General features: G+C 40.1%; 3 protein-coding genes across 4 annotated transcripts; 2 read left to right on the top strand and 1 right to left on the bottom strand.

The window, feature by feature from the left end:
• The first annotated feature begins 390 nt into the window (after positions 1–390).
• Positions 391–1,821, top strand: LOC112047181 (ATP-dependent (S)-NAD(P)H-hydrate dehydratase). The gene is made up of 2 exons (XM_024084194.2): positions 391–813; positions 1,063–1,821. The coding sequence occupies exons 1-2, from the start codon at positions 562–564 to the stop codon at positions 1,786–1,788; spliced, it is 978 nt and encodes a 325-aa protein (XP_023939962.2). The 5' UTR covers positions 391–561; the 3' UTR covers positions 1,789–1,821.
• On the bottom strand, positions 1,761–8,905 carry LOC112047180 (transmembrane protein 209). 2 transcript variants are annotated; one of them, XM_024084193.2, is made up of 7 exons: positions 8,753–8,905; positions 7,997–8,125; positions 7,262–7,437; positions 6,705–7,086; positions 6,190–6,251; positions 5,428–5,534; positions 1,761–4,639 (listed from the first exon to the last, which is right to left on the bottom strand). In XM_024084193.2, coding segments are annotated over exons 1-7 (1,485 nt in total). In that variant the 5' UTR covers positions 8,755–8,905; the 3' UTR covers positions 1,761–4,012. The 2 variants fall into 2 exon arrangements, with proteins under 2 accessions (XP_023939961.1, XP_052743582.1); XM_052887622.1 differs by lacking the exon at positions 8,753–8,905 and adding an exon at positions 8,460–8,628.
• A 1,310-nt stretch (positions 8,906–10,215) lies between these two features.
• On the top strand, positions 10,216–27,404 carry LOC112047151 (muskelin). The gene is made up of 14 exons (XM_052887620.1): positions 10,216–10,432; positions 11,231–11,443; positions 11,943–12,144; positions 13,227–13,419; positions 14,177–14,355; positions 15,209–15,317; positions 15,950–16,176; positions 17,719–17,882; positions 18,853–19,465; positions 19,783–19,971; positions 20,343–20,501; positions 20,953–21,192; positions 22,793–22,957; positions 24,077–27,404. Exons 1-14 carry the CDS (start codon positions 10,353–10,355, stop codon positions 24,302–24,304), a joined length of 2,961 nt encoding a protein of 986 aa, XP_052743580.1. The 5' UTR covers positions 10,216–10,352; the 3' UTR covers positions 24,305–27,404.
• The last annotated feature ends 390 nt before the right edge of the window (positions 27,405–27,794 follow it).

Raw genomic sequence — 27,794 nt, 5'->3', positions numbered from 1 at the left:
TACAACTTTCGAAAGTTCCCCTCAATTTCTCCAGGATGCCACCATCAGATCCTGACATGAAAAAAATGGGACCACCCTGGAAGTAAACCCTTCAAAACAAAAAAAGAATTTTTGAAATCGGTCCATAATTGACGGAATTATCGCTGGACATACATAAAAAAAAAAAAAAAAAAAAAAAAACATACATACAGCCGAACGTAGAACCTCCTCCTTTTTGGAAGTCGGTTAAGTAAGTACCAGGGCGTGCATACTATATACGCGTAAAAATGCCTGCCCTAGTTATTTTTAATGACTTAAAAAGGGCTTTTTTATATTTATAACGTTATTAACATTGCAACTGAAAAGTTCCAGATCCGATTTAACCTTGAAGGTTGACATATGTATAATAATAAATGAGATTGCTCACCTAAGTTGATAAATCTAGCTCTATAGTTTTAAACATAGGACAGCAGAAAACGGTAAAGCCAACTTCTTCGACCCGTTTTTATTAAGCTAAATAAGACTGAACAATATTACCTATCAAGAATAATAGGTACAATAACTGTAAACTAATCTACCTAAATGTTAAGTATGAAGATATTTTATGGTTTAGTTTTAGTGATAGTTTCACAGTTTATGAAAGCTGATCTTTTGATAATAGAAGAATGCACTCGAATTGACAACTTTGATGAAACTATTTTAAGCAAGTTAAGCAAAGTGGTAGTTCCAGAGTTAAATGGGAAAAGAAAAGGTGAAGCTGGAAAAATTGCTGTAGTTGGTGGGTCGAAGGAATATACTGGTGCACCATATTTTGCAGCTATATCTGCTTTGAAGGTAAATATTATTTGAATTTTTAACTGACATACAAACTTGATAGAAATTGATTTAAAGCTTTTTTCCTTGTAGATTTGTGCCTGACCATCCCTTTCCAACATAAATTTGATATTCTGTCAAAAATGTTCATACGTGTCGGCCATCAAAAATAGTTTTTGTCTATAAAATATATTGCTAAAAACTACTTACTTTAAAACAGAAATGTATGAATTGATTTCTTGAATTCTTCAAGAATATTTATTTCCTCAGGTTGGTGCAGATTTGGTTTATGTAATTACCACAGAAAATGCTGCACCGGTAATTAAATCATATAGTCCAGATCTAATTGTTATACCACATACCTCAACAAATATTAGCGCCTATCTACTACCCAGTGTACATACTGTTGTGATTGGACCAGGATTAGGCAGATCAACAGAGGGATTAAATCTGGCTTATGAAGTAATAAAGATTTGTAAAAAGATGCAAAAGCCTTTAGTCATTGATGCCGATGGGTTGTACGCAATATATAAAGATGTGCAAATACTCAAAGATTACCCGAGCCCTGGTGCAATTTTAACACCTAATAATGCAGAAGTGAAAAGGTTAAAACAGTCTGTCCCTGAAACAGATACACCGTGGTATAAATATTGGGGTGACCATGTAACTGTTTTACAAAAGGGTGAACAAGATATGTATTTTTCAAACACTGGTGAATTTGATTGGTCGATTTCTGAAGGTGGTTCCGGTAGAAGAGCTGGTGGACAAGGGGATATTCTAGCAGGAGCGTTAGGAACATTCTATAATTGGGGCCTGAATGCCAATATCTGTGAAACCAATAAATCCACACAACTGGCACAAAGTGTGGCGGCCTACGCAGCAGCAAAGTTCACAAGAACTTGTAACTCAAAAGCTTATAAAATATATGGCAGGAGTATGATTGCTTCGAATATGTTAAATGAAATACATTCAGCATTTGATGATTTATTCTTATAATAAAAAACAACTATTGTATTAAATGTCAGTTATTTTATTATAATTCGTTTCAAACTTTATATTGCCTCGGAATATTGTGCTTTGAGATATGCAATACAAATTTTTAGGTATCAACGGGAGCGTAGCAACGTAGCGGCGAGCATCAATCTGGGAACTCTTCTCTCCCACCCGCAGTCGTGGTGTTTATGTAGTACTTCCGCGCAGTGAAACCTCAGCTAACTTCCGAGCAGTCTAAAGTTTGAAGCGAACTAATTTTGAAAGTCTGTGGTCAGGTTGTTCAAAGCGTGGTAGCGTTTGACTATGTCACATATTACAACGTGAACCCGCGCAGATGTAAAGAGTTCTGAATTCAGACTTATACATTTTTAGCAGGCGACTAGAGTATGCTGCCTGGTATCTGCTTCATACATAAGTTACATACATTACAGAAAAAAATAGAGCACTCGTAGGCCTAGCATGCGTCATCGACATATTTCGTGAAAAGAAAAAAAACACTGTCGACCAATAGCGGCGGAGTTAAAATATCGCTTTCTCTTTTGCTTCGTAAGGCGAGAGAGCGATATTTGTGCTGTTGATCGCCATTTGTCTTTCTCTCGTCTCGAAATGTCGGGGTGCACATCTTAAGGTTGCCTTCCGTTCTTGGCGACCGCGACCTGCGACGGGGCATCCCACTGCTTAGTATAAATTTATATGGACCACTAAACAAAGCCCGAGACCGCGTCGCGCGACCATTTTTGTTTAGTGCTCCATATAAATTCATACTAAGGAGTGGGTCGTGCGACCTGGTCGCGGTCGCCATGATCGGAATGCTACCTTTAGGCCCAATTAACGCTTTCTGTTTGACCGCGCCCTTAGTTAGCCACACTGCACACAATAGGTACTTAAACATACAATCAACAAGTTTAGTAATGCGAATGTGTGCGCGGTCAATAAACTCAGACCAATTACTTTCTATTGGATTTCTATCTATATATTCTACTTAAATTCACCAAAAAAAATTGTCTGTCGTTTTACGAGGGGGATGAAGCAAATTCACATATCGAAAATATATGTCCTGTGTCCTTACGCTACACACAACTATACATTTTGAACTGTAATACACATTACACACGTGTAATTTTAACACAATGAAACATTGATTCTTTAAATGCCTTTTTGTATGAACACGTTTGATCACGATCATATAGTTTTGACAGAGGGGTAATCTCTAGCGATGCAGGTCCTATGGAAGGTAATTGGTCTGAGGCCATAAATTAACCACACAATAGGTTCTTAAATAAGATAGAACCAACAAGTTTAAACAACATTATCATCTTTCCATGGTTCTAATTTTAGTCATGGATTTGAAAGAAATAAAACACAGTTATAGTAAACGCAAGCAAACCAAACATCTAGTCCGCTCTGAACATGAGGCGTATAGCTGTGCAATGTTCAAAAATCTTATACCGACTGGGTTTAAATTATGCACGATATTATAACGGACTGGAAAGGGCTATGGACACATGACGCGATTTGTTTTAACGATACAAACGATATTACATTGAATCACACTTTTAATTTTATGTATATTTTTTTACTGTGGTAGTTAAAAAAAGTTACAGGTCAAGGTCACTCAAAAAGCTGATAATAATGCGATATATCTAACAAACCATTGCTTTAATTATATGCAATTATATGAATAGTTATAATTTGATGACCAAGTGACTTAGTGGGTAGTGGCCCTGTCTTCTGCATACAAGGTTGTACGTTCAATACCCACACTGGAAAAATATGATACAATAGTGCGACCTTTATTATCATATAAACTATAGTCCTCTAACTATTCCAGTCCATTTTATATCTGTAAAATGGGTTTTTAATACTTTGATGCCCGTTGTTCTTTAGCGAATACTGTACTTATAAGGTTAATGAAAGTAGTGGCAGATATCACTCAGCAAATTAAAAGAAAATTTGCATTTTTTGGCAAATATTGGAAATAACTAAGTTTTGTATATTTTTCTTTTTCAAGTCGTTTTTTTTCTGATGCTTATATTACTCTTGGCTTTGGACTTGCCTAAGTGGTCTTGGTATTTGACACTACAATAGTTTAGGTTAAGTGTGTCACAATTCATGAACAAAATGTTATTTCTTTTTTGTTCACACATAGTTTTATTTTGCCGAGCGAATTCAGTCTCTACTTCCAGTATCCAAACTAGAAAACATGTATCAGCTATTCACTCTGCACTCAGCGGCCGATGATCCACAGCATATTAAGTCCAGCGCGACCGAGATGCGTGCGCGCCAACGCTGGCGGCTCCTCCCGCGCCGCCGCCGCTAGGAACAGCAACAGAGTGTGCAGCAAGTTGTTGCGTCCCCGAGCCACGTGCAGGGAAGCTCCGCGCCACACTAGCGCGTAGTGCGGTGGACGCGCCGCCAGCCGCGCTATAGCCAACCTGCGTCCGGACGTAGCCGCACCCTCCACCAAATACTCATCGCTGAACGGACGCACCGTTGCGCCGCCCGGCAACTGCCCATCGAGGTACGCAGCAACCAAATGCATTAGCAACTCAGCGTCGGTCGGCCGCGCCGCGTCCCAGCCTTCGCCACCGCTCGACCAACGGTACGCGCTTAGACAACCGCCTTGCGCTAGTTCCCCGATGCGTTTGAGCAGGTAACGTTGGTCAGCGAACGGCTCGAGGAAGGGGACGAGTGCTGATAGTGCTGGAACGTGCGCGGCTAGAGCTCGCAGGCGCGCAGTCGGCACGCGGCCGCCGCGCAGAGCACCCGCCTCGCACAGCGCCAGCCTCGCTAGGGACTCGTCCGTGGAACGCAGCTCTCGCGTCAGTCGCTCCAGGATCGTCAGGTGGATCCACTGCAATAAGTTTTTTGTTGGTGTTTTTTCTTTGAAATCTGTTATTAAAAAAACATTCAGCAAATGGTCTGTATGTTGTCATGACTTGGAGGGCATCACATCCAGTGACATGAACCCTATGTATTCTTTTCTTTATTAAAGGTCAGCAGGAGCTTTTCTTTTTAGTGTTTTAGTTATATGATATTAAATTATAATTCTCAATTCGTTCAACGGCGCACAGACGATATTTAAACACTGGTCCTATGTGGGTCGGCGCGCTTATGGTGATTGTTGTAGCAAATGACATGTCCTTCGGTTATTTGCTACAGCATTCCCGGCACTTCCAATTTGTTTTATCATGTTACTGAAATGGTGTATTTACACTCAAAATCATTCTTTGACTTAGGCCTAGTTCGGAGTATTTTAGTTGAGTTTGATGTATTTTAGTTGAGTATGAATTTTTGGGTGGTAAATCCAATAATTGTTTGTACTCGACTAAAATACTAATGTAGTCTGTACAGCCTCTAACAGATCGAGTAACTAAAAAACACGTTTCTTGGGTAATTCTTGGGTGATGGTTAGATATATAGATTCATAACAATCACTATCCGATGTTAATGATTGGAACCGATGGCTGATCGTGATTTGTCTTGGAAAGGTTAAAAGTGTACACAAACTTCACAACTCTAAGTTTAGAATTACACAGAAAAGAGAGAATGTAAAGTTTAGTTCATGGTTCAACTCCAGGACCTCGTCATGCGAAACCAAATAAGACCACCACTGGACCCTCGGCTCGCGACAGCACTCACCAGCCGCAGGTTGAGGTTCCACTGCGTGAGGCGCTGCGGGTCCAGGTCGAGGCGCCACCAAGCGCTCGGCGAGCCCGGCGGGGAGCTCTCCTCTAACTTGCCGCCACCTACAACAGAACGTCACATTACAGTATGTGTGCTGTAGAATAGTGCGGGTGACAGTACGTTTCACTCTTGAAATGTGCCGCCATTCACGGTAATAGTACGTATTATGAATGTCAGACAGGTAACTGTTACCCATTCCATGCTACAGCGCACGAAATTTTTTTTTTATTCTTTATAAGTTATCCCTTGACTACAGTCTCACCTGATGGTAAGTGATGATGCAATCTGAGATGCAAGCGGACTAACTTAGGAGGAGGGTGAAAATTCACACCCCTTTTGGTTTCTACACGACATCGTACAGGAACACTAAATCGCTTGGCGGTACGTTTTCGTCAGTAGTGTGGTAACTAGGCTGAAGCTTCCCAATTAAGAAAATTTCAATCGGCCCAGCCGGAGATCGAACTCAGGACCTCCGTCTTGTAAATCCACTGCGCCACGGAGGTTGTCAAAAACTGTATATTTAAACCTGTCAGTCCTGGTCATTATCATTAATACCTCACAGTGATTGTTAAAGAGTCGGCCATAGCTGCCAACTAGCATTAGTGCAATGTGGTGATTCTAAGCTCAATATCCTCCCGCCTATAAGAGGGCCTGTAGTCGGCCGTTAATATAGGTTGATAATGATGATGATGATAAGAATCGAAAGTCAGTTCTCACCACTTTCAACAGCTGCCAGCTGGTACACGGGCGGGGGCCCGCCGCCGCTCGCCGCGCAGCGCCTGCAAATTAATCAGTTTCATCAATTACATCGTGAAAACGACAGTACGCTATTCATATATTGTTACAAATAATGCATTTTATAATGAAAAATCTTGAATAGAAATCCAAGAAAGATATAAAATGTAACCATGAATTATATTTTATAGCAATTAAGTCTTACTCCATAACTACATCAACTACTATTTCCTATCCTAGGATACCACTCTGGTATCCTAGGATAGGAAAAAGGAAAAGAGGTCGCCCCTGCCAAAGATGGGAGGATGACCTCAGACAGACAGCAGGAGACACATGGAGAAGGAAAGCAAGAGATAGAGAACTATGGAAGTGTCTGGAGGAGGCCTATGCCCGAGGGCAAGCTGAAGAAAAGAATCAGTGTCAATGATACATTACAATAATATTATGTATATAAAATTCAGTAAATAAAGGCTTTTATTATTTAAAAAAAGTCTTACTCCAGATATTGAGCTAGCGCTTCTTCGTCGTGGATGAGTGGTGACGAGTGTGCGGCGAGCGGGGATGAGCGGCCGGCGGATGGGGACGAGCTAGCGGCATACGGGGATGAGCTAGCGGCAAATGGAGATGAGTGGGAGGCGAACGGAGATGATTGGGCGGCGAATGAGGACGAGTGGCCGCCGAACGAGGATGAGTGACCAGTGCGTGGGGATGAGCGAGCTGCTAGTGGGGATGAGGGGGCGGAGGTGCGCGGAGGGGTGGTCTGCGGCGTGCTGGGCGCCGCATAACGTGGCCACAGCATCAGCCCGTCGTCATTGCTGCTGTCGTTGTTGTCTTTGCTGACATGACCACTACTGGGCTCCGCCAAGATGAATGAGGAATCTGACAAGTAAATATTACTTAATAATACTAATAGCTTACAAAACAATGTCTTTTTTTAATCAAAAGGTTTCATTTCAATGTCACACAGAATACACACATGTGTATACCACTGCATCCAAAGTAAAACGTTCATTCTGAAATATAGAATAAGATAAGTAGAGTCTCCACCACTCACCAAGTTCAGTGTTGGAAAGACCGAGCAGTTTCTGTTGCGTGGGAGAGAGAGCCAGGCGGGGTGCTCTGCTGGGTGTCAGGCGCACGGCATACTGCAGCAGATTAGCTGCCAGGACACATGCACAACCCAGCTCCACATAGTGCATCACAGATTCACATCCTGGGCACTTGCAAGACCTCCACAAATAATATTTCAAAGTTAACCCTATGAACACAAAGTCACTTTACCTTAGTCTTCTCTATATACAAAAAGTGAAAGATCACTCTGTTTCTCTGTGTGTCACTTTAACATTTTGTGATGATCACAAAATGTTGCTAACCCACAATTACAAAAATGTAATTTGGCTGGGAGGTAGGTAGTTTATAGTTATTACACGTCCACTAAGAACAGATTTTGCGATGCAGTAGGTCTAAAGGTGAAGAATAAAGAGTGCAAAGACATTTCTGCACTAATATCTCTTACAGATGTGGCAAGACTATTATTAGCTACTGTGACCCAAATTTTATCAGAAGGATGGAATATAATAAATATTTAAGTTAATTGCACGACTAGACTCCACGCCACAAATGAAGTCCCTCAGCTAAAACCTGAACTAAAATTGACAGAGCCATGGCATCAAACCAACCAGAATGACAATTAAGACATTATCGCTGCATTTACAGGACTTGTTTTGTTCCCTAAATTTGTAGGAGCTCTTAACATAAATTTCAGCATAAAGTCAAGAATATCACTTACAAATCATATACAAATATAACTAAAAATACTGCATTCACAATGATCCATTTGAATGATGATGAGCGTTTTTTATTTGCATAATTCAACTCAATTGTGCGCTGCACCAGCCTGGAGTTTGGACTGAGAGACCTGCAAACAATTAATAAAGCTTTCTTTATATATTTAAAATTTCATTTATAAAGCACATAAAACAACTACACAATATGCAAAAGGTGTCCTTATAACTTAGAGTGATCTCTTCCAGGTTCCCCTAGTGATAGGAACCTATATAATTTGTGAGACATTTTTCAACATTTTTAATTTGTAACATTATTTCACTTAACAGTGTTTTGAAAAGCAATAAATATCTTAACATTCTATGGAGCTTTCAGTGGATATTAAGTTAACTTATATTATACCAAATTTTAATACACATTCTTCATAAAATTACATTAACATCATGGATATGAACAAGAGAATATACCTCCATGGTTTTCTATTGTAATCCTTATTTTATCCTCTAGGTAAGCTTCAAAAGCGAATAATGCAGCGACATATTCATTTTGAGGATCTTTGTTAAAAAATATTATCTCGAGCCAATCTCAAGTTGTTCGTAAATCTCAAGCTCTAAGAATTTAATAACAGGAGTTTAAGTTGTTATAATATTGCAAGCGAAAAGTGAGAAATTAAAAAGAGATGCCGGTTACGGGTAAACAACAACATAACCCCAACAGTTCAAATAATGACACCAAAATCAAACAAATTTAATATACTTACATTTTAATGTTAGAAATATGGATGTTAAAAGAAACAAGCAGTCATTAATTTTAAAATCCCCCACATTGTATGGTAAAAAAACTCATTTTAAATTTTTAATTAAAAGCAAAAGATCAAAAAAACTTCAAGTATGACTGCCACCACAGACCACAAATGAAGCAGACCTCTGACTCAGAACAAAGCTTTGTGCTGGTTAGAAATTTTGTATGTGTGTATAAAAATTTCATTCATAAATTTCTCGGACCTCTCTTTTACTCTTGGGAAAAAATTAAATGTGGGGGGAAAGTCCTATCTCTTTCTGATTCAACACATGCATAGAAATCGTAGTACAATTAGGGATGTGAAAAATCGTAATTAGAGAAATTAGTGCTGAACGCACACACTTGTTGAAGATTTTTCATTGTACCGATTTCAGAAATTTCCGGTTTTCGCTTACACTACTTGAGCACCTAAATTTATTTTTACTTATTTACAATAAAAGGAAATAAAAGTCTTATAGTATATTGAAATATATTTATTTTGTTGTCTGTTAATTGTGTAGCGACTCTACCACCGGTTCGGAAGGCAGATTCTACCGAGAAGAGCCGGCAAGAAACTCAGTAGTTGCTCTTTTAAAAAAATCATTATTTACAATTGTCATTAACATTTACAATCCCCAAAATTACAAATTTTAGGCTGGTGGAAAATCATTTACATATTGTTTTTCTATAACATTATGAGGAATCAATAAACAAATAAATTGGAGACAGAACCGAGTAACAGAATCAAAATAATATTCTTAGAAGTTCTTTACTATTTTTCCTTTTATATAAAACTAGCGGACGCCCGCGACTTCGTCCGAATGAATCTCGGTGTAAATTTTCAACTACCTTTTTTGTAGATATTAATAAGATCTACAACTAATTAGAACATTTTATGGTTCTATCTTTTATAGTTTAGGCAGCGTACGCAAAATAAGTAACTTTTCTGGTTGATTTTGACTGCCACAGACTAATGACCAAGGAACATATTTACTCAATGACCAAGGAACATATTTACGCTAATGACTGCAAAGCAAAGATTACAGTGTATTCTGCAAAGTGCAAACAGCACAGATTAATAATTTATTATATAGATAGATAATAAGTGATACTATGCAAATGCCAAATCACAGACTTACTTGTCTATATTAATCTGTGTCTGTGTTCTGTGGTGTGGTTTATAAGCATTCTAGTTTATAGTTAAATGAAATTCAATGAAGCCAAATAAAAGTTGCAAAAGCGACAAAACAAATATTTCATTGGACTAATAAGCCATTCAGACTTCTTTAGTATTTTAGTCGAGGACGAACGATTTTTGGATGTTAAATCCTAAAATTGGTCGTACTCGACTAAAATACTAAAGTAGTCTGAACTAGGCTTAATCCGACTCAACCATAAACTAGAATTCTTAAATTCTGAGAGACTGTAAATTGTATAATCTGTTATTTAAACGTCAATTTGACAGCAAGATCAAGAGTGTTTTCGGTTTTTTGGTGTTTCCTTTTCCATTTAGTTTTTCTACTAAAATTTCGGAAGTGATCTTTAAAAATAGATTAGGAAAAGTAATTACAGATATAAAAATGGATGATAAATACGAAACTGTCGTGCTAAAGTATACAATACATAAATATTCCAGTTATTCTGCCAATTATCTACCAGAGTAAGTATCATATTACATAAATAAACAGTAAATCTATTTTATCATAAATCCCGGGTAATCCTTATGTTTACAAAATTAAGGAATATACGACTGAACAGCTGCTGTAATTAGTCGCAGTTTTTATAAGATGATAACCTCTACTGCTGCTTACAATTTGTTTATTTTAATTCGCGAACTTTATTCTATTCTGGATATGTTAACTTATACTATAGATAAAATGCAGAGTGCAATAGACTCATAAATTTGAGGAATATTGTCAAGCTTTTATCAATGTACATGTATGTACGCTTGTGAAGTTAAATTGCATTTGACAACAACTTATTAGAACACCAAACCAAAAAATTTAAACAGTTGCAGCACTTTCCTGCATTTGTTCAGAAAGTTGCAAGCATTGCTACTAGCTCATCTGGCCACAATGCATTGACACTATATAGATCTCTCTGGCCTGCTGAGCTTACTTCAAATGCTTGGCAACCAGCTCAAGAAGTTCTTAAACTTCAAGACAAAAGAATTAATATTTATTTATTTATTTGATACACCTTCAGCTAGTACACAGTCCATGTTATAAAAAAGTACACAATGATTGTGGGCAATGTGCCCAGCCTCTTACTTGATACTTGATATGAAAAACCTTTTAGGAGCAACAAAAGAAATATGGTGCTTCTTTTATACAATTACACATCTTTAAGAAGTACTATGTCAAAACTAAATTTTAAAAACTAACAACTTAATAGATATGTTATTTAGTACCTACATGATGAAGACAATGAATTACTGTATAAGAGATATTGTTCACAGAAATATAATGGTCAATGATCCCCCCGACCAACTGTCTAGGTGGTTCACAGACAGCACTACTCCGTCACAGTTCATAATGCTGAAACTAGAAACCCCTGCTATAGTTGAGAGCATCATGTTCGGAAAGTACATCAAAGCACATGTTAGTGATCTGAAGAAATTCCAAATTTTTGGGGGCACAGACAAAAACAATTTATCATTGCTGCTGACTGCGTAAGTTGCATGGTTTTAGATTTTCTTCTCGATAAATGAAATAAAACAATAGTAGTGGTGTGGGCCATGGATTTTCAAAATGGAGGTCCTGGTTTAGATTCCAGGCAGGGCTGAATGAAGTTTCGTTTCGGCCGATTGTGGTTGGAACAATCTAAGTAAGTTCCAGTACAGTAGAGTGGCTCTGTTCTTACATAATTAGTAGTCTTATAACTCTGCCTGGCTGGACCTTAGCCGTAGCCTTGAACCAAGAAGATGGACATAGGATATGGACGAAGTCTTAGGCGTCTGATAGTTTGAAATAAATAAGATATTTTGCTTTGTTAAAGACGAGTCTTCTGTAGACTATTAACTGTGTTATTTGCTAATTTAGTCAACTATTCTTTACTATAGAAAAAGAACTAATGACAGTGTCTAAGTCACAAGATCTTTAATATGTTTGTAACATATTAAAGATCTTACATATTTATCATTCATTTAACATATTTTACATTCATTTCAGTGGTCTTAAAATGGATTACACGGCAGAAACATTTAAGCTAAGACACAGAACTTCTGATGGTCTGTATTTGCCAGTGAAATACATTAAAATAGTGCCGCTCCAATCATGGGGTCCAGCTTATAATTATACCATATGGTATGTAGAGTTGCAAGGGAAAAATCATGAAGATCTGATAAATTCAGCCATGGATACCATTAATCTGGTAAGTTTTAATTTACTACTACTTGATGTACCGCCAAGCAATTTAGCATTCCGGTATGATGTTGTGTAGAAACCGAAAGGAGTGTGAATTTTCCACCATCCACCTTCTAAAAAGTTAGCCCGCTTCCATCTTAGACTGCATCATCACTTACTATCTTCATCACTACCATCTTAGACTGCATCATCATTACAGGTGAGATTGTAGTCAAGGGCTAAATTGTAAAGAATAACAATAAAAAAAAAAGAAGAGTCTATGCCTGTTATGTCAGAGATAATGTAGTCTTGCTGCATACATATTTTCATCTCACAGGTTGAGACAAAATGTTTTAGAAATATTATTTCTTACAAAATTCATATATGGAAGTCACAGAGGTATTAGCAGGGAATATGGAGTTTACATAACACATCCCAACCCTGTTCTGTATGCAGAGATCTTTGGGTGGTTGTATTTTAGGCACAAGTAATATTAGCCTATTTTGTTTATATGTATCTACTTTTTTAAATTAACTTAGTAAACATTCTTTCTATCTTGGAAGGTACTTAAATAATATAAAGCAGAAAAGATGGGCACTGTCATTCCACACATTATCTATTGATTCAATGAACTATTAGCTGGGGACTTACATTAGTAATGAGTACTTAAATACTACTATAAACAACATTATCTACAAAAGTGGTTAAACTTGAAAGTACTTACTGTGTACTCCAGTCAACAAACTTAAAGGGCTTATAAAATAAAACATTGTTTTTGAGATAATTGTAAGCACAATAGTTGATTGTGGTCAATTTTTATTTGTTGTTCAAGGAACAATTGATCTCTCACTCCTGATATGATATTGAATGCCATTCCAGCCTAATTTTTAGAACTTACAAATTGAGTAATTTTGGGGCCAAAGTAAATAAACCTATGATAACTTCGCTAGGTAAAGTTATCATAGAACACATTTGCATATAGTTATTTTACTCATCACAGATAAACCCAGAAGAGAAAAAAAACATGTAAACCTACCTGCTAAACAAGCCAATTCCACCATTGGCTGCTTTTTCTCTTATAAATGATGTGATTGAATTCATATATTTCAGCGCAAAGAAGAAGAAGCAGTGCGAATACTACTGAAGCACTTACGGCGACGGCGCTACAAGGACGCTTTCGAGGCGCTATCCCGCGAGAGCGGCGTGCAGCTGGAGGGCGCGGCGCAGGCGCGGCTGTGGCAAGCCCTGGTGGAGAATGGAGACTACACGCTTGCTGAGCAGATATTTGACGAAGCCGCTGAAGGTGGGCAAATTCAATGATCGAGTTGGCCCGCGTGTTACAGAGGTGGAGGTCATGAGAGAATGATGAAAGGAGCGGTACTCTATTCACTAATTGCCGCGTTGGCAACTCTCGCTTACACTTGGCAACTTGTGTATTGAGGAGGAGGTCATGAGAGAATGATAAAAGGAGTGGTACATCATTCACTAATTGCCGCGTTGGCAACTCTTGCTTACACTTGGCAACTTCTGTATTACGCGAACGAGTCGATGCGGTTTTCTTAGCAAACTAATGTCCATTTGAGCCGTTTTATCGAATGTGTGTATGAAAATATATATGTTCTATGAATTGCATAAGCGGAACAGTGTACAGATTTATCGTCACACAGTAACCAGGCATGATTTCAGTTAAATTAAAACACTCGAACAGATTCATAGGCCAATAACCATCACTGTTACGGCGATCGTCGTGTAACTGTCAAAACTGTCACATCTATGAGGCACGATCACGTGACCACGCATAACAGTGACGCAGTTAAACAACTTCCTTTAATTTAAAATAATTTATTTATTTTGCTATTATCCGCGAAAAGCCGACAAACTCATGCGACAACGTCACCCAGGTCCGACAAAATACTCTCTACGTACATTGTCGGACAGAGTATTTTGTCGGACCTGGGTGAGGATAATAGCAAAATAAATAAATTATTATATATTCATGTTGAACTTCCGCAAAGTAACGCCCGCTTCTATCCAACTACCTTTAATGTAATGTGTTGCAGCGGGTGAACTGGACTGGTACATGTCGTGGCAGCCGTACACGCCCGAGTGGCGGCAGCTGTGCTGCTGCTCGCCCGAGGTGGAGGACAAGCTGCGCTGCGAGGCCGCGCCCGTGTCGCCGAGCCGCCGCTCGCACCCCGAGCTGTCGTGCGCCGACGGGGAGCCGAGGCCGGATGTGTCGGTGAGCGGTATACACAACTGCAGCGGGTGAACTGGACTGGCACCACCAACACCCATGGTCTCACTAACGTGCGGTCATCTTCTTCTTGTCTGGGCCTTTTCTGCACTTGGCCACTTAGTTGGTTGGTTAGATAAATTATTACATTTAAGTAATAGTTTTATCGTTAGACGTGGATTGAGGCTTGGTAAAGCCTCTTTTGTGTGTTTGCAGTCACTTGTGTTGGCCCAACGTGCGGTCATAGGGGTCAAATAGAAGACGGCAAACCCGTTAGTTGTTATAGTTCTTGCCAAAAAAACAGTCATCTTTGAGTATGAATTACAAAAGAAATAGCACACAATAGTGTACTTAATTGAAAAAAAAAATAAAAAAATAAGAGCAGTGATAGCCCAGTGGATATGACCTCTGCCTCCGATTCCGGAGGGTGTGGGTTTGAATCCGGTCCGGGGCATGCACCTCCAACTTATCCGTTGTGTGCATTTTTTTTTTAAGAAATTAAATATCACGTGTCTCAATCGTTGAAGGAAAACATCGTGAGGAAACCTGCATACCAGAGAATTATCTTCATTCTCTGCGTGTGTGTGAAGTCTGCCAATGCGCATTGGGCCAGCGTGGTGGACTATTGGCCTAACCCCTCTCATTCTGAGAGGAGACTCGAGCTCAGCAGTGAGCCGAATATGGGTTGATGACGACGAGTGTACAAAATATATTTGAGCTGAGCTATTATACCTACACAGTGGAGATTGTTGCATCTACAGAGACCAATTTTTATTGAGTTGACTGTTTTTATTCACTCCTGGGGTATTTGGGTATCCATGGCTTAGATGATGTTAAGAGTAGAGATGTTGGTGATCAGTTGGTGAACGGCGCGGAGGCGGAGGGGGAGGAGTACGACGCGTGCGGCGGCTGCGAGACGCGCCCCGGCCCCCGCGGCGGACACCAGCTCGTCGTGGACCCCTCCACGGGTGAGCACATATAGCCATATATTGGGATGTTAGTTCAATTTCTTATTTGACCTGTTCCTATGTCGCCTACTTGGAAATGTGGCATGATTTATTAATAAAGATAATATTTTCTATTATTGATTTTATTCTCAGACCAATTGTTTAAGGACCCGCCCTGCTCGGACGTTAGCTCTCTATCAAAGTATAAGATTAATAATCTAAGGCAGTATCATTGTTACATTGTTGTAATTGTTTTCGTCGTGTAAATGTCCTGAAAATATCGGTTTGTGTAGTTGAATGACATACAAGTCAACAATTTCTAGTTCACTAAAAGTTTAATTTGTAAGTATTTCAAATTATATCTAATTAGTAATAAAAACAATATTTAAAAATGTACGAGTTATGAGTTTTTCTTCTAAGAAATTTTCAGTTAAAATTCAGTACAAAGCTAGGAAGTTGGTGTTACGCCACAGGGAGGACGAGAACCCGTCGGTCCCGGTTATTATCACTAACATCTTACAGTGTCAATGAATTTAACATTATCATCTGAAGTCTGCTTACCGTCATTGGAGCAGGGTGATAGGTCAAATCTATTACGTCCTATTATGACGGAGTTCTGGCCTGTTAAAATAGGTTGAGAATGATGATTCCAGGCACACTTTACCTTTTCGGCGGATGGAACGGCTCGGAAGATTTGGACGACCTGTGGAGCTACGACACGGGCACAGAGCGCTGGACATTGCTGTGTCGACACAGCGAGGCTGTGAACGGGCCCTCGCCGCGCTCCTGTCACAAGATGGTGTTCGACCCCGTGCACGAGAAACTGTACACGCTGGGCCGATACTTGGACAACGCGCGCCGCGTGCCCAGCAATATGTATGTAAGTGCCTTGTACTTCTCTATCTGTCGACTCGGTCCCTCATGGCTGAGGAGGAGGAGGAGGACTCCTCCATCGAGTATGGTCGCTAGACATTAGTACGGCACTGTAAAAGATGCGGGCTCCTGTTTCCTTGAGAAAATCTGACCATCGGATTGGACATCTACCTCGTGGCCGTTTGCTTTCTTCAAACTACTTGTACACTCATGTATGTATACAGTCTTGTACTTTATTGAAGTTACATTAGGTTTAATAACCGTCCAAATTTGAGTTCGACTTGCGCATTAAGGGACCATTATTCATTAAATAAATATATATATTCTCAACAACCTTTGGTACATAAGTGTTGAAACATTTATAGTATGTCCCGCTGTTGCTTATTTCGCTTGACAAAGGCCTCCAATTGCTTCGGCCGTAACTTTGGTCCAGAGAGGCCCCAGAGTTAGGCCGATGTCATCTTCTCACCTTTTTGTTGGACGGCCACATTGTCTGGTACCAGAGTGTTGCTTGCTCCATTTTTCGATCTTGCAGCGTAATATTTGGCATGTCAAATGACAAAGTGGTCAATTCTTTCGAGTAAGTCAGTAACCTTCATCCTATTTCTTTTATCAGTTGAGATAATTCTGTCAGTTAGTCTTACTCTTAACAAAATTATTTACTATAACAGCAAAGAATCTTGTCTGATTTATGGGATCTCTTATGAATATTTCAAGTATCTATGTGTTGCTGTTCTCAATGTTGAGCAAATAAATTATGTTTGTTTTATAGGAGCTCCCTAAAATATTAATTTTTTATTGTATTTTAGTATTTCTTGTTATAGCGGCAAGATACATCATCTCTGAAAAATCCATCTGCCTAACTGTTCCTAACAGACAGGCGGATATACAGAGAGCGGATTTACGTAGGGTCGCGATTTACCCTTTGGGAACAAAACCTTAAAAGTAGACAGTAAATATAGAGAGAGTTTATCGTTTCGTGTTACATTAAATTGTAAATAATGCAGCTTTTAAAACTCTTACAAAGATGTTAATTTTGTGTCCAAAGGGGAATGACCATCCCCGGCCCAGGCCTACCTTAACCACCCAGCAATTTACTTATAACTAAAAATATCTTTATAATTCTACTTAAATAATGAAATCATTACTTTATCGAAAAAAGTTTGCTACAACGTCTTACGGCATCTTTAATTCATCTTTAATTTGTCCACAAAGAGAACAAGCTAAGATCGTTGACCATATATGAGTAGCCTTAGTTTTACGGTATTTTTTCAAGACTTATGATTGTTCTTTTTTGTTCATTTTCTTGTTGGTAACAGAAAAAATAAAAAAAAAAAAAACAATACAGCTTCAAATGTTACTTCGCTGCTTCGGTACACCGGCGAAATTTTTGCCCTAACAGTGATACTTTTATTAAACCTATTAATTAACCAGATCCTTATTTATACATCATATTATTATATCCATTTAGTTTTATGCGGGGGTATATCTGGGTTCCCTGGGCCGACGTTGTATGGTGGGCATTCACCTTAATGTTGTATTGTGCCAGAGCGACCTGTACGTGTACGACGCGCGCGCGGGCGAGTGGGCGCTGCTGTGCGGCGACACGGCGGCGGCGGGCGGCCCGCGCCTCGTGTTCGACCACCAGATGTGCATCGACCACTCCACGCAGACCATCTACGTGTTCGGCGGACGGGTGCTGCCCGCTAACACGTACGTTCGCACTGACTAAACATTCCTGTTGTTCATTCATTATTAAGTCGAGGTAAATAATCATCTAATTCAACTAGGCAAAGCTTACAAGCAATTCGAAACAATTATTAGTTAATGGTGATAATAATTAGTCGAAAATTTAAAATAAAAGGTACGGGGGTTCCAATATTTGGTCTGTAAGGCCATTTGTTGACACGTCAATCTTACACACTTTAAACTTTGAACCATTAGAATTCGGCTTCGCTTCATTGCATCGTGTTACAATGGCTCACATCACATGACAGTGGCTTACAAAATTTTGCATTTAACAGACCTATACTTTTAGGTAGGCTTTGAGCTATTTTTGATGTAAAACTTCTTTACGCACGCTTGTCTTGGGAAGTAAGTTGGTGAACGCGTTACAAAAAGTGCAATCGGGCGATGAGTGATGTCATCTACAGTCATGGTGAAATTGTGTTTGTTATTATAAACTTCCGGTAGATGGCGGTGAACTTTGAAACAATCCCTTTAGTACACACTAAGACCCTGTTGCGATGCATGCCTGAGGCTCATAGATGGCGCTTTGTGTTTCATTTTTGAAAGAAGCTTAACTCAGTCTTGTATAGCTTGGCAAATTCGTTCGTAACACTCACGATGGTCCGCGCGGGCTGGAAGGGCGGTAGCGATGCCCCGCACGCACTGCTTCATACCCGCGCAGTCCTTCCCTCTGCCCCGCTCGTTCGATTTCACACCCGCGCAGTTTTCCTACCCCTGTCGCCCGCATATCATGGGAGTGGCATTAACGAACTTGCCAAGTTATAGTCTAAAGCAAATACGGTTTTTGATGAATTACGTTTTTCGACGTAGAATATTCAATTCAATCAATCTGTAGTTAAAAGACCATAAATAAACAAAAGCGAAATACCGAGTGTGTTGTTCCAATTTGCAAATGCAAACAGAGGCCAGTGAACGAGTCACAGTGTTGTTGCAGGGAGGAGCTGGCGAGCCCGCAGTACTCGGGGCTGTACGCGTACTACATCGCGCGCAACACGTGGCAGCTGCTGCTGGCCGACTCGCACGAGCTGCCCGCGCCGCAGGCCCGCGTCTCGCACTCCATGCTGTTCCACCCGGTGCGCAGCTTGTGTTGCCGACTCCACCACACTACATACAGTACTCGGGGCTGTACGCGTACTACATCGCGCGCAACACGTGGCAGCTGCTGCTGGCCGACTCGCACGAGCTGCCCGCGCCGCAGGCCCGCGTCTCGCACTCCATGCTGTTCCACCCGGTGCGCAGCTTGTGTTGCCGACTCCACCACACTACATACAGTACTCGGGGCTGTACGCGTACTACATCGCGCGCAACACGTGGCAGCTGCTGCTGGCCGACTCGCACGAGCTGCCCGCGCCGCAGGCCCGCGTCTCGCACTCCATGCTGTTCCACCCGGTGCGCAGCTTGTGTTGCCGACTCCACCACACTACATACAGTACTCGGGGCTGTACGCGTACTACATCGCGCGCAACACGTGGCAGCTGCTGCTGGCCGACTCGCACGAGCTGCCCGCGCCGCAGGCCCGCGTCTCGCACTCCATGCTGTTCCACCCGGTGCGCAGCTTGTGTTGCCGACTCCACCACACTACATACAGTACTCGGGGCTGTACGCGTACTACATCGCGCGCAACACGTGGCAGCTGCTGCTGGCCGACTCGCACGAGCTGCCCGCGCCGCAGGCCCGCGTCTCGCATTCCATGCTGTTCCACCCGGTGCGCAGCTTGTGTTGCCGACTCCACCACACTTCATATAGTACTCGAGGCTGTTCAGCATATTCAAGTCATTCGATGCAAATCACTCACAATAGTTCTTCTGAAACAGGTGTATTAGCTATAGCCAGTAATAATATGTTATCGTATTTGTATGTCCAGTTCCAGCGGCGCCTGTACATGTTCGCGGGTCAGCGCAACAAGGAGCAGCTGGTGGACCTGTGGTGGTGGGACTGCGAGAGCGGTACGGCGCGCGCTCTGTGCGCCGCGCCCGCGCGCGCGCCGCCGCCGCAGGGCTTCACGCACCGCGCCACACTCGACCCCGATACTGACGAGATACACGTGCTGTCGGTACGCACGCACATCTATTAATTCATTTATTGAAGGAAAAGTTAATGAATGCTTTAGAAAAATTTTAATCGGACGATGCGTGCTGCCATCTACAGGCAAAGTGAAACTGTGTGTGTTATTTTAAACTACCAGTAGATGGCGTTTTTAAAGAACTTTGAAACCATCCCTATTTGTGTACTTCAAAAATGTGACTTAGTTATGACTGAGGCTCATAGATGGCGCTTTGTCATTTTTGAAAGAAGTTTTACTTCAATCGTTCGGTCTACAGCACACTTGTTTCGCTTCAAAATTTTCAAGTTTTGTGTTGCCAGAAATTGAATTGAAAGTTGAACAACAATTTAAGAGTACTTAAAACCCTCGTATGTCACCAGGGCATGAGCAAAGAGAAGGACAAGCGCGTGTACAACACGCTGTGGGTGCTCTCGCTGCGGCGCATGACGTGGACGTGCGTGTACCGCAACGACAGCGTGTCGCCCAGCGAGCCGCGCCCGCGGTTCGCGCACCAGCTCGTCTACGATCCCGTCAGAAAGGTGTGTGTGTGTCCCGACACGCTGTGAGTGAGTGCTGCCATCTACATTCATAGTGAACAGTGTTTGTCATCTTATGTTACTTAAACTATCAACAGATGGCGTTCCTAGAGAGCTTTGAAACAATCCCTTTTTGTACACTACAAAGAACCTGTGCGATGCAGTTATACCCGAGGCTCATAGATGGTTATTTAGTGTTTAGTTTATATGATAGTTTTACTTGAGTTGTGTGGTCTCAAGCATAGATTTTTTTAGACTCTTTTTGTCCCATTACTTTCTGTAATGCCAACAATGACAGCAGAAAACATTACATATAAATCAGTTACAAAATTCTTGGACTAGTGCAGCAATCTTTTACAGGCATTCACAGCACTGTAGGGTCCGGTTAAAAACTTAAAGTAAAAGCAATTAGTAAAGTATAAGTAATAAATGGACTGTTCCGTTATCATTGCAGATCCACTACCTGTTCGGCGGCAACCCGGGCGTGGCGGGCAACCCGCGGCTGCGGCTCGACGACTTCTGGTCGCTGCGGCTGCGGCGCGCGAGCGTGCGGCGCGCGGCCGACGCGGCGCGGGCGGCGCTGCGCGAGGCGCGCTACCGCGAGCTGTGCGGCACGCCGCAGCGGGCGCCGCGCGCGCTGCACTACCTGCGCCACGACCTGCGCGCCGTCACCGACCTCGCCGACCCGCAGCAGGTGCCACACGTCACGGGACCATCATGTTTAGATTCTTCATTCATTCATTCATACCAGCCGATGGACGTCCACTGCAGGACATAGGCCTTTTGTAGGGACTTCACGACACTGAGCCACCTGCATCCAGCGAATCCCTGCGACTCGCTTGATGTCGTCAGTCTACCTGGTGGGGGGTCGCCATTCCAGCACTTTGGGACCCCAACGTCCATCGGCTCTTCGAACTATGTGCCCCGCCCATTGCCACTTCAGCTTCGCAACTCGTTGAGTTATGTCGGTGACTTTGGTTCTTCTGCGGATTTAGATTCTTGCAGGCCACTATTTGTAAATTTACGCGTTCTGCCACTGCAATGCCTATATATTTTTAACACTAGCGGACGCCCGCGACTTTGTCCACGTGGAATTTAGTTTTTCACAAATCCCGCGAGAATCATGGATTATTCCGGGATGACAAGTAGCTTATGTATTAATCCAGAGTAAAATCTATTTCTATTCCAAACTTCAGCTAAATCGCTTCAGTACTAGCGGAGTTATAGAGTAACAAACATCCATATAAACTTTCGCGCTTATAATATTAGTAAGGTAGTGAGATATCCCTCTTTATTAAAAAACACAGTGACCTCTTCTTCAAAGCAGGTGAGGTAAATCGAAAACCAATTAGAAATAAGGATAGATTAATATTAAACTACAAGCCCAATACGGCATTTTTTTTACAAAAATAGGTATGCTTTGTGTATAAAAATATATAACAAATTGCCAACCTTAGGTCAACAACCTCTAAACTAATAAAAAAAAAATCTATTTTCGTGGTTGTATTGATTTTTGATTGAATTTTTATAGTAATGTACATGTTATTTGTTCCTAGACTAATTTAATTGATGTTATATTATTTAATTTGCATGCCAGAGATGGTCGAATACATTGTATAATATTGTTTATGTATTCAGCAAATAAAGAAATTGAAATTGAATGACACTTAGTGACGACGATACTGTTGCGATGCTTAGACCATTTAAATAACAGGACCTGCCTCGCTAACCGTTACCCCTCTGGCAAAGATCAAAAATCTTATCTAACGCGTTTATAAAAACTGTTGCTATAAAATTCATGTTTCATTATTGTAATCGTTTACATAGTGTAAAGAGCTCCCTAAAAATGCCGGTTTGTGTAGTTAAATGGCACAAAAAACGGCCAAAAACTTGTAGTTTAGTAAAAAATGGAGTAACGTTTCATTTAAGAGTATTTAAACCTTAATTATATCAAATTTGTAATAAAAACAATTTATAAAAAGAATCGATTCATTTGACGAAACAGCCTCAATCAGTAATCGAATATTTTATGTGCTTAATCTGTGGATAGTCTAAGCAATGTGTTTGTTAGTCTGTGTAAAAATTACGCGTGTGTGTTTTGCGAGTCAAATTTATAGTTGTGTGTAGTGTATGGACATAGAATATTTTTAAAGTTTTTAAATATTTTCGATGTGTGAGTTTACCTCCTCCTCATAAAAAACGACAGACAATTCGGTTCGTGAATTCGAGTGCGATGCATCTCCATTTTGTAATTCCTCTAAGGCCGCATGCTCATGTGTGACGTCACTGCGCAGGTGGAGCACTTCCACAAGCTGGCGACGGTGCTGTTCGCGGGCAGCGAGCGCGCGGAGGGCGGCGCGCGCGCGCTGTCCGGGCGCCGCGTGCGCGCGCTGGCCCGCCGCCGCGCCGCGCTGCGCCTGCGCGCGCACGACGGCGACATGGCGCTGGCGCTCGCCGCGGTAACTACTGCTGCACATTATCCATTCTGTCTAAAATGTTGGGAACTCCAGGCAGACCAGACATGTATCTATACTAATATTATCTCTATAGTCTCTGGATCCGTGCCGTGATAGCCCAGTGGATATAACTTCTGCCTCCGATTCCGGAGGGTGTGGGTTCGAATCTGGTCCGGAGCAGGCACCTCCAACTTTTCAGTTGTGTGCATTTTAAGAAATTAAATATTACGTGTCTCAATGAAGGAAAACATCGTGAGGAAACCTGCATACCAGAGAATTATCTTAATTATCTGCGTGTGTGAAGTCTGCCTATCCGCATTGGGCCAGCGTGGTGGACTATTGCCCTTATCCCTCTCATTCTGAGAGGAGACTCAAGCTCAGAGGTTGATGACGACGAGTCTCTGGATCTAGGCATATTATATACCTTTATTCTAACGGGAACAGGAACTACGCGGGTTAAACCGCGGAGCGTTGGTTAGTACGTTAGAATAGAGAGTTAATATTATTATTAAAGCACCTTAAAATCATTACACATTCCTTGTCATTATTTTCTCTTTTTTGATTGGTTGTCTGGAAGAGATCGCTCATTATTGCTAATGGGCCGCCAATTGTGCATTAATACGCAAGTTAATTTTGTGCTTATAATGCCTTTTTTTGTTTTTGGTGTACAATAAAGTATATTTCATTCATTCATTCATACACAATTGCCAGGCAAGGTTGTCTACAAAAGCTTGTAAGTACTACCTATTCATCATCATCATCATCATGACTATCAACCCACATTCGGTTCACTACCTATTCACAAAATTGTTATCGGCAATTCCGTGGAATCAATCATTTGCCGACATTCGACCCTCTGTAGAAATTTCGAGAATAATCTTGAATTTTGTTGGCGAGATATTGAAGAGCAGAGGCAGTCTAGTTTGAAGCGTTACTAAGTGACAAGGCTATGATTTAGTTAGGACTTTGAATAATTGGTGTTGGAAGTATATTTGGAACTCATATTAAAAAGTGAATTAAAGTCTCATAAGAGTTATCAAGTATCTCATTCTAAATCCTCGACCCCAGGTCGTAACTGTATTAGTCTTTATCGCAAGATTTTAGTGTATCTTTGTATACTAGGTGTTGGGCGCGGACGACTCGACGCTGGAGCCCACGGAGCCGTTCGAGGAGTCGTCGTCGCCCACGCCCGACACGTGGGACGTGGGCACGGACGAGGACGACGCGCCCGACTCGGACGAGTGGGACGAGAGGAGCGCGCGCATGCGGCTCTACGACCAGTTGTGCCAGTACTTCCGGCCCTCGGCCGTGCCGCCCGCCGCTGACGTCACCGACCTAGTGCACCTCTAGACAAGTATGGCGGATGGATATAATTAAAGGTGGACGCGCACTTATCCGAGCCGAATGAGAGTATATAAGATTTCATCTCAGACTACCTACTCGCTAGACGTTACTTTTCTGTCAAAGTATATGATCAACGATCTAATGCGACTATAAAAACTGTCTCTATAGTTATCGATGTTTCGTAGTTGTAATCGTGTCCGTCGGTTAAAGATCTCCGTAAAAATATCTCTTTGTGTAGTTGAATGGTTTCTAGTCTAAGCACGTTTTCCTGGAAAAAAAATGGCAGACAAATTTGTTCGTGAATTTGAGTGTGATACGGGTCCTTATGTAATTAGTCTGAGGGTTTCATGAAACCTCGTACCGCGTCGATTCGTTCACATACAGGGTGTTTATGTTCGACTCGTTCAGTTCGGATAAGAATGCGTTCACTTTAAATGTCGATGTCCTTGCCGAAGTCTCGTATAAGTGAAAATACGTAAGCTACATATGCGTATAAGACGTATGCGTATAAAAAATACGTACGCAAAAAAAAAGCATTTTTTGATTTGTCACATTGGGTTTTTTGTTACAAATCGATCACGGAGTATAAAATGGACCACCGATTAGCGTGCAGTAAAATATTCGTCAAAAGATATTCGAATTTAACGTCTTTTGACGTCATTTCACATTACAACCCTCTACCCTGATGTCTATGCTATGTAAAAACGGCCACGCGTCATAGCAATGAATATCGAATCGCCATGTTACGTTTCTTTATCCATGCTTAAGTTATTTTTTTGTGACAAAATGCGACGAATGAAGGGGTCTATTCCTTTTTTGTATATGTTACATGTAAAATGCTGTGTGTCAGATATTTCTTTTTATTATATTCCATAAACGTCGCATCAAGTTTTTTTTTTTCTGTCTTTTGTCTCATTTGTACTAGTTTCAAAGTAGCGCTGTCTTCCATTAATTTCATCTCCATCTCCACCATGTTTTCAAATAGCTTTCTTTAAACGTGCTTAAGAAGCAAGATACGTTGTTCCATATTAACTTTAAACTGACGCGAGGTCTATCCTGCTATATTAGTATTTTATATTTCTAATGGTTGATGAGTTTTAGTATGAAATTAATGTTTTAAACAGTAAATTAAAATGTGCTAGTTACTGGAGAACATTAACCTTAGACTGTGAAGCACAAAATTATTCTTATGAAAATAATGATATTGCATTTGTATTAGTTGTAAAGAATAGTTCACACACACATACTCCGAAATATCTCCTCCTTTTTATAAAATCACTGCAAACAAATAACAAATTACGTAAGTTAACTATAATATTAAAACATCACTTTTACTTAAATTAATATAGGTATCTTAGGTTTATGTTATATAGATATCGTTTATAAAAAAAATGAGAATCGCTGCCATAAAAACTCTACTTTGTCTTTGAATTAGGCGTGTTTTCATGGTCGATTGTCTGTAACAGTATTACAGGGATTTATTATCTTCGAGCCTCGTTACTCTAGTCGATGGTCGGACCATAAACAATTTTGACGTCTTTTTTAATTGGCAATAAGGCGGTTGGAACAGTTTAAGATATTTAATCTTAAACGCATCAATTGAAATCTTACGACGAGTCACAACTCATCAAAGTACCTATACTCTAATTGTTACTTTTCTTGGACAAACTCACATTTGCATTTAAGTATTGTGTAGTACATATTTATAAATATTTTGCCTTTTCTGCTTTTATTCTTAAAAAATATATAGTATAATATAACTTGTGCATTGATTTTTGTATTTTAAATATTAGTAGTTGTAATTGTACAGTCTTATTATAATTATTAACAGATAATTCATGTACAGAGCGTTATTATAAGTTATTAGAAGTCAAGGTTTAAATACGTACGTAAGTATACGTATGTTGTGTAAAATTAGTTTTATCTACTACCATAAAACTTCAGTAAAAAGAATTAGAAATATATATATTATGACATACTTATTATATTATTCACGTGCATATTATAATGAGGTTAAATAATTATAACGCAGCTTACATAACAGATACTGTTTTAAAATAGTAGATAATGGTTGCATATTGAGGGTCATTAAAGCACAAGTACAGTTTATAAAACGAACGAAGTGAGTTTTATAATGAGACGAGTGCCGTAATATGCCAAGTCATGTACGTTTCATACTCTACTTTATCTAATATGCAATAAATATTATGACAACAATAAAAATAAATTTGTTCAACGGAAAATATGTATTATTTAGGAATAATTGATTTAACACACACAGAATGGAGAATGATCTTTATTGAGTCTTTACAAAGCCGCGTGCTGAAGCCGGTGAAACCCATAAACAATGCAAACGTCCCGCGTGCGTCTTCTTGATCTGCATTATGTTGCTATCTACAAACTATTTTCATAATTTTCCCTAAAAATTTATAAAAAATATTTAAGAAATAAAATTTAAATTTTTTCGTATCATCTCTAATATTATTATGCATGTACTATAGGAATTTATTTATGTCGGACTACTACATGATGATGAATAATATATGTTGATTATAAAATTGTGAAACAATGTCTGGACATAAACAACAGACTTCTACGTGTGAATTGTTAGTACGCGTTTAGGTAATGACGTTTTATAGTTAATTCCGTTTTTGTACTACTTACGTTCGGAACCCTAAATATAAACATTTATATTGTATATATAGACTAAACTAGCTGTTGCCCCTAATCTTAGGGAGAATATTTTAAATTTAAACTAGCAACACCGGACGATTCTCTGGAGGTTTTGTTTTGTATTTCAAGATTTAACATTTAACTATCAAATATATGTATTCATTAGGACACCTAATCGAAATAATTCTGATATTTTGTAAATCCTTAGTTAAAGTTGCCTTTATTTTTCATTTGTTGTGAATGTTTAATGTTGATATATTGTATTACACCGAAGTGCGTCATATGTTCATTATTCAGTTGACGTTTATTTTGTAAATAATATTATATTTATTTTGTTTGTTTACGAAAACTGTGATTCGAAAATTATAGTCTTTAGATATAACGACGATTGTGTAATCGATCCTCATGCATTTAAATTAAAATATTAATTTTCTGTTGCGTATTTATTTTCATAAGCCCCAATATACCTTAGAGCAATGATATTTTATACTAGAGACACTAGAGGCACTTGCGCATCAAAACTGAAGCGGACAAATGTGCAGAATTCCTTTCATTTAGTGGCTTATTAAACATCGAAAGTATGATAAGTGCGGTAAGTTGAAAATTACAGCCGAGGCGATAATAAGGGTTTGGCTCGAGCCAAAGGCGAGAGCTATAGTAAGGACGCAGACACTGTAATTATCAAAGCGTACGAATGTCATACGACGTTTAATAACACACTAGCTGACGCCGCGCGGTTTCACCCGCGTGGTTCCTATAATATAGCCTATAGCCTTCCTCGATAAATATGCTATCTAACACTGAAATAATTTTTCAAATCGGA

This window comes from Bicyclus anynana, chromosome 20 (genome assembly GCF_947172395.1).
Source record: "Bicyclus anynana chromosome 20, ilBicAnyn1.1, whole genome shotgun sequence".
NCBI lineage: Eukaryota > Metazoa > Arthropoda > Insecta > Lepidoptera > Nymphalidae > Bicyclus > Bicyclus anynana.
The sequence above is the reverse complement of the archived record's forward strand: the minus strand, read 5'-3'. Positions and strand labels throughout refer to the sequence as shown.

What these genes read in the sequence shown, in the direction of transcription:
- LOC112047181 (XM_024084194.2), top strand. Translation starts at nt 562, where the DNA reads ATGTTAAGTATGAAGATATTTTATGGTTTAGTTTTAGTGATAGTTTCA. An exon ending in CAGCTATATCTGCTTTGAAG is followed by an intron (nt 814 to 1,062) that starts GTAAATATTATT and finishes TTATTTCCTCAG; the next exon opens with GTTGGTGCAGATTTGGTTTA.
- LOC112047180 (XM_024084193.2), bottom strand. An exon ending in GTTATATTTGTATATGATTT is followed by an intron (nt 7,438 to 7,996) that starts GTAAGTGATATT and finishes TTATTTGTGGAG; the next exon opens with GTCTTGCAAGTGCCCAGGAT. An exon ending in GGAACCTCAACCTGCGGCTG is followed by an intron (nt 4,640 to 5,427) that starts GTGAGTGCTGTC and finishes AACTTATTGCAG; the next exon opens with TGGATCCACCTGACGATCCT.
- LOC112047151 (XM_052887620.1), top strand. Translation starts at nt 10,353, where the DNA reads ATGGATGATAAATACGAAACTGTCGTGCTAAAGTATACAATACATAAA. An exon ending in AGCCGAGGCCGGATGTGTCG is followed by an intron (nt 14,356 to 15,208) that starts GTGAGCGGTATA and finishes GTTGGTGATCAG; the next exon opens with TTGGTGAACGGCGCGGAGGC. An exon ending in ACGAGATACACGTGCTGTCG is followed by an intron (nt 19,972 to 20,342) that starts GTACGCACGCAC and finishes GTATGTCACCAG; the next exon opens with GGCATGAGCAAAGAGAAGGA.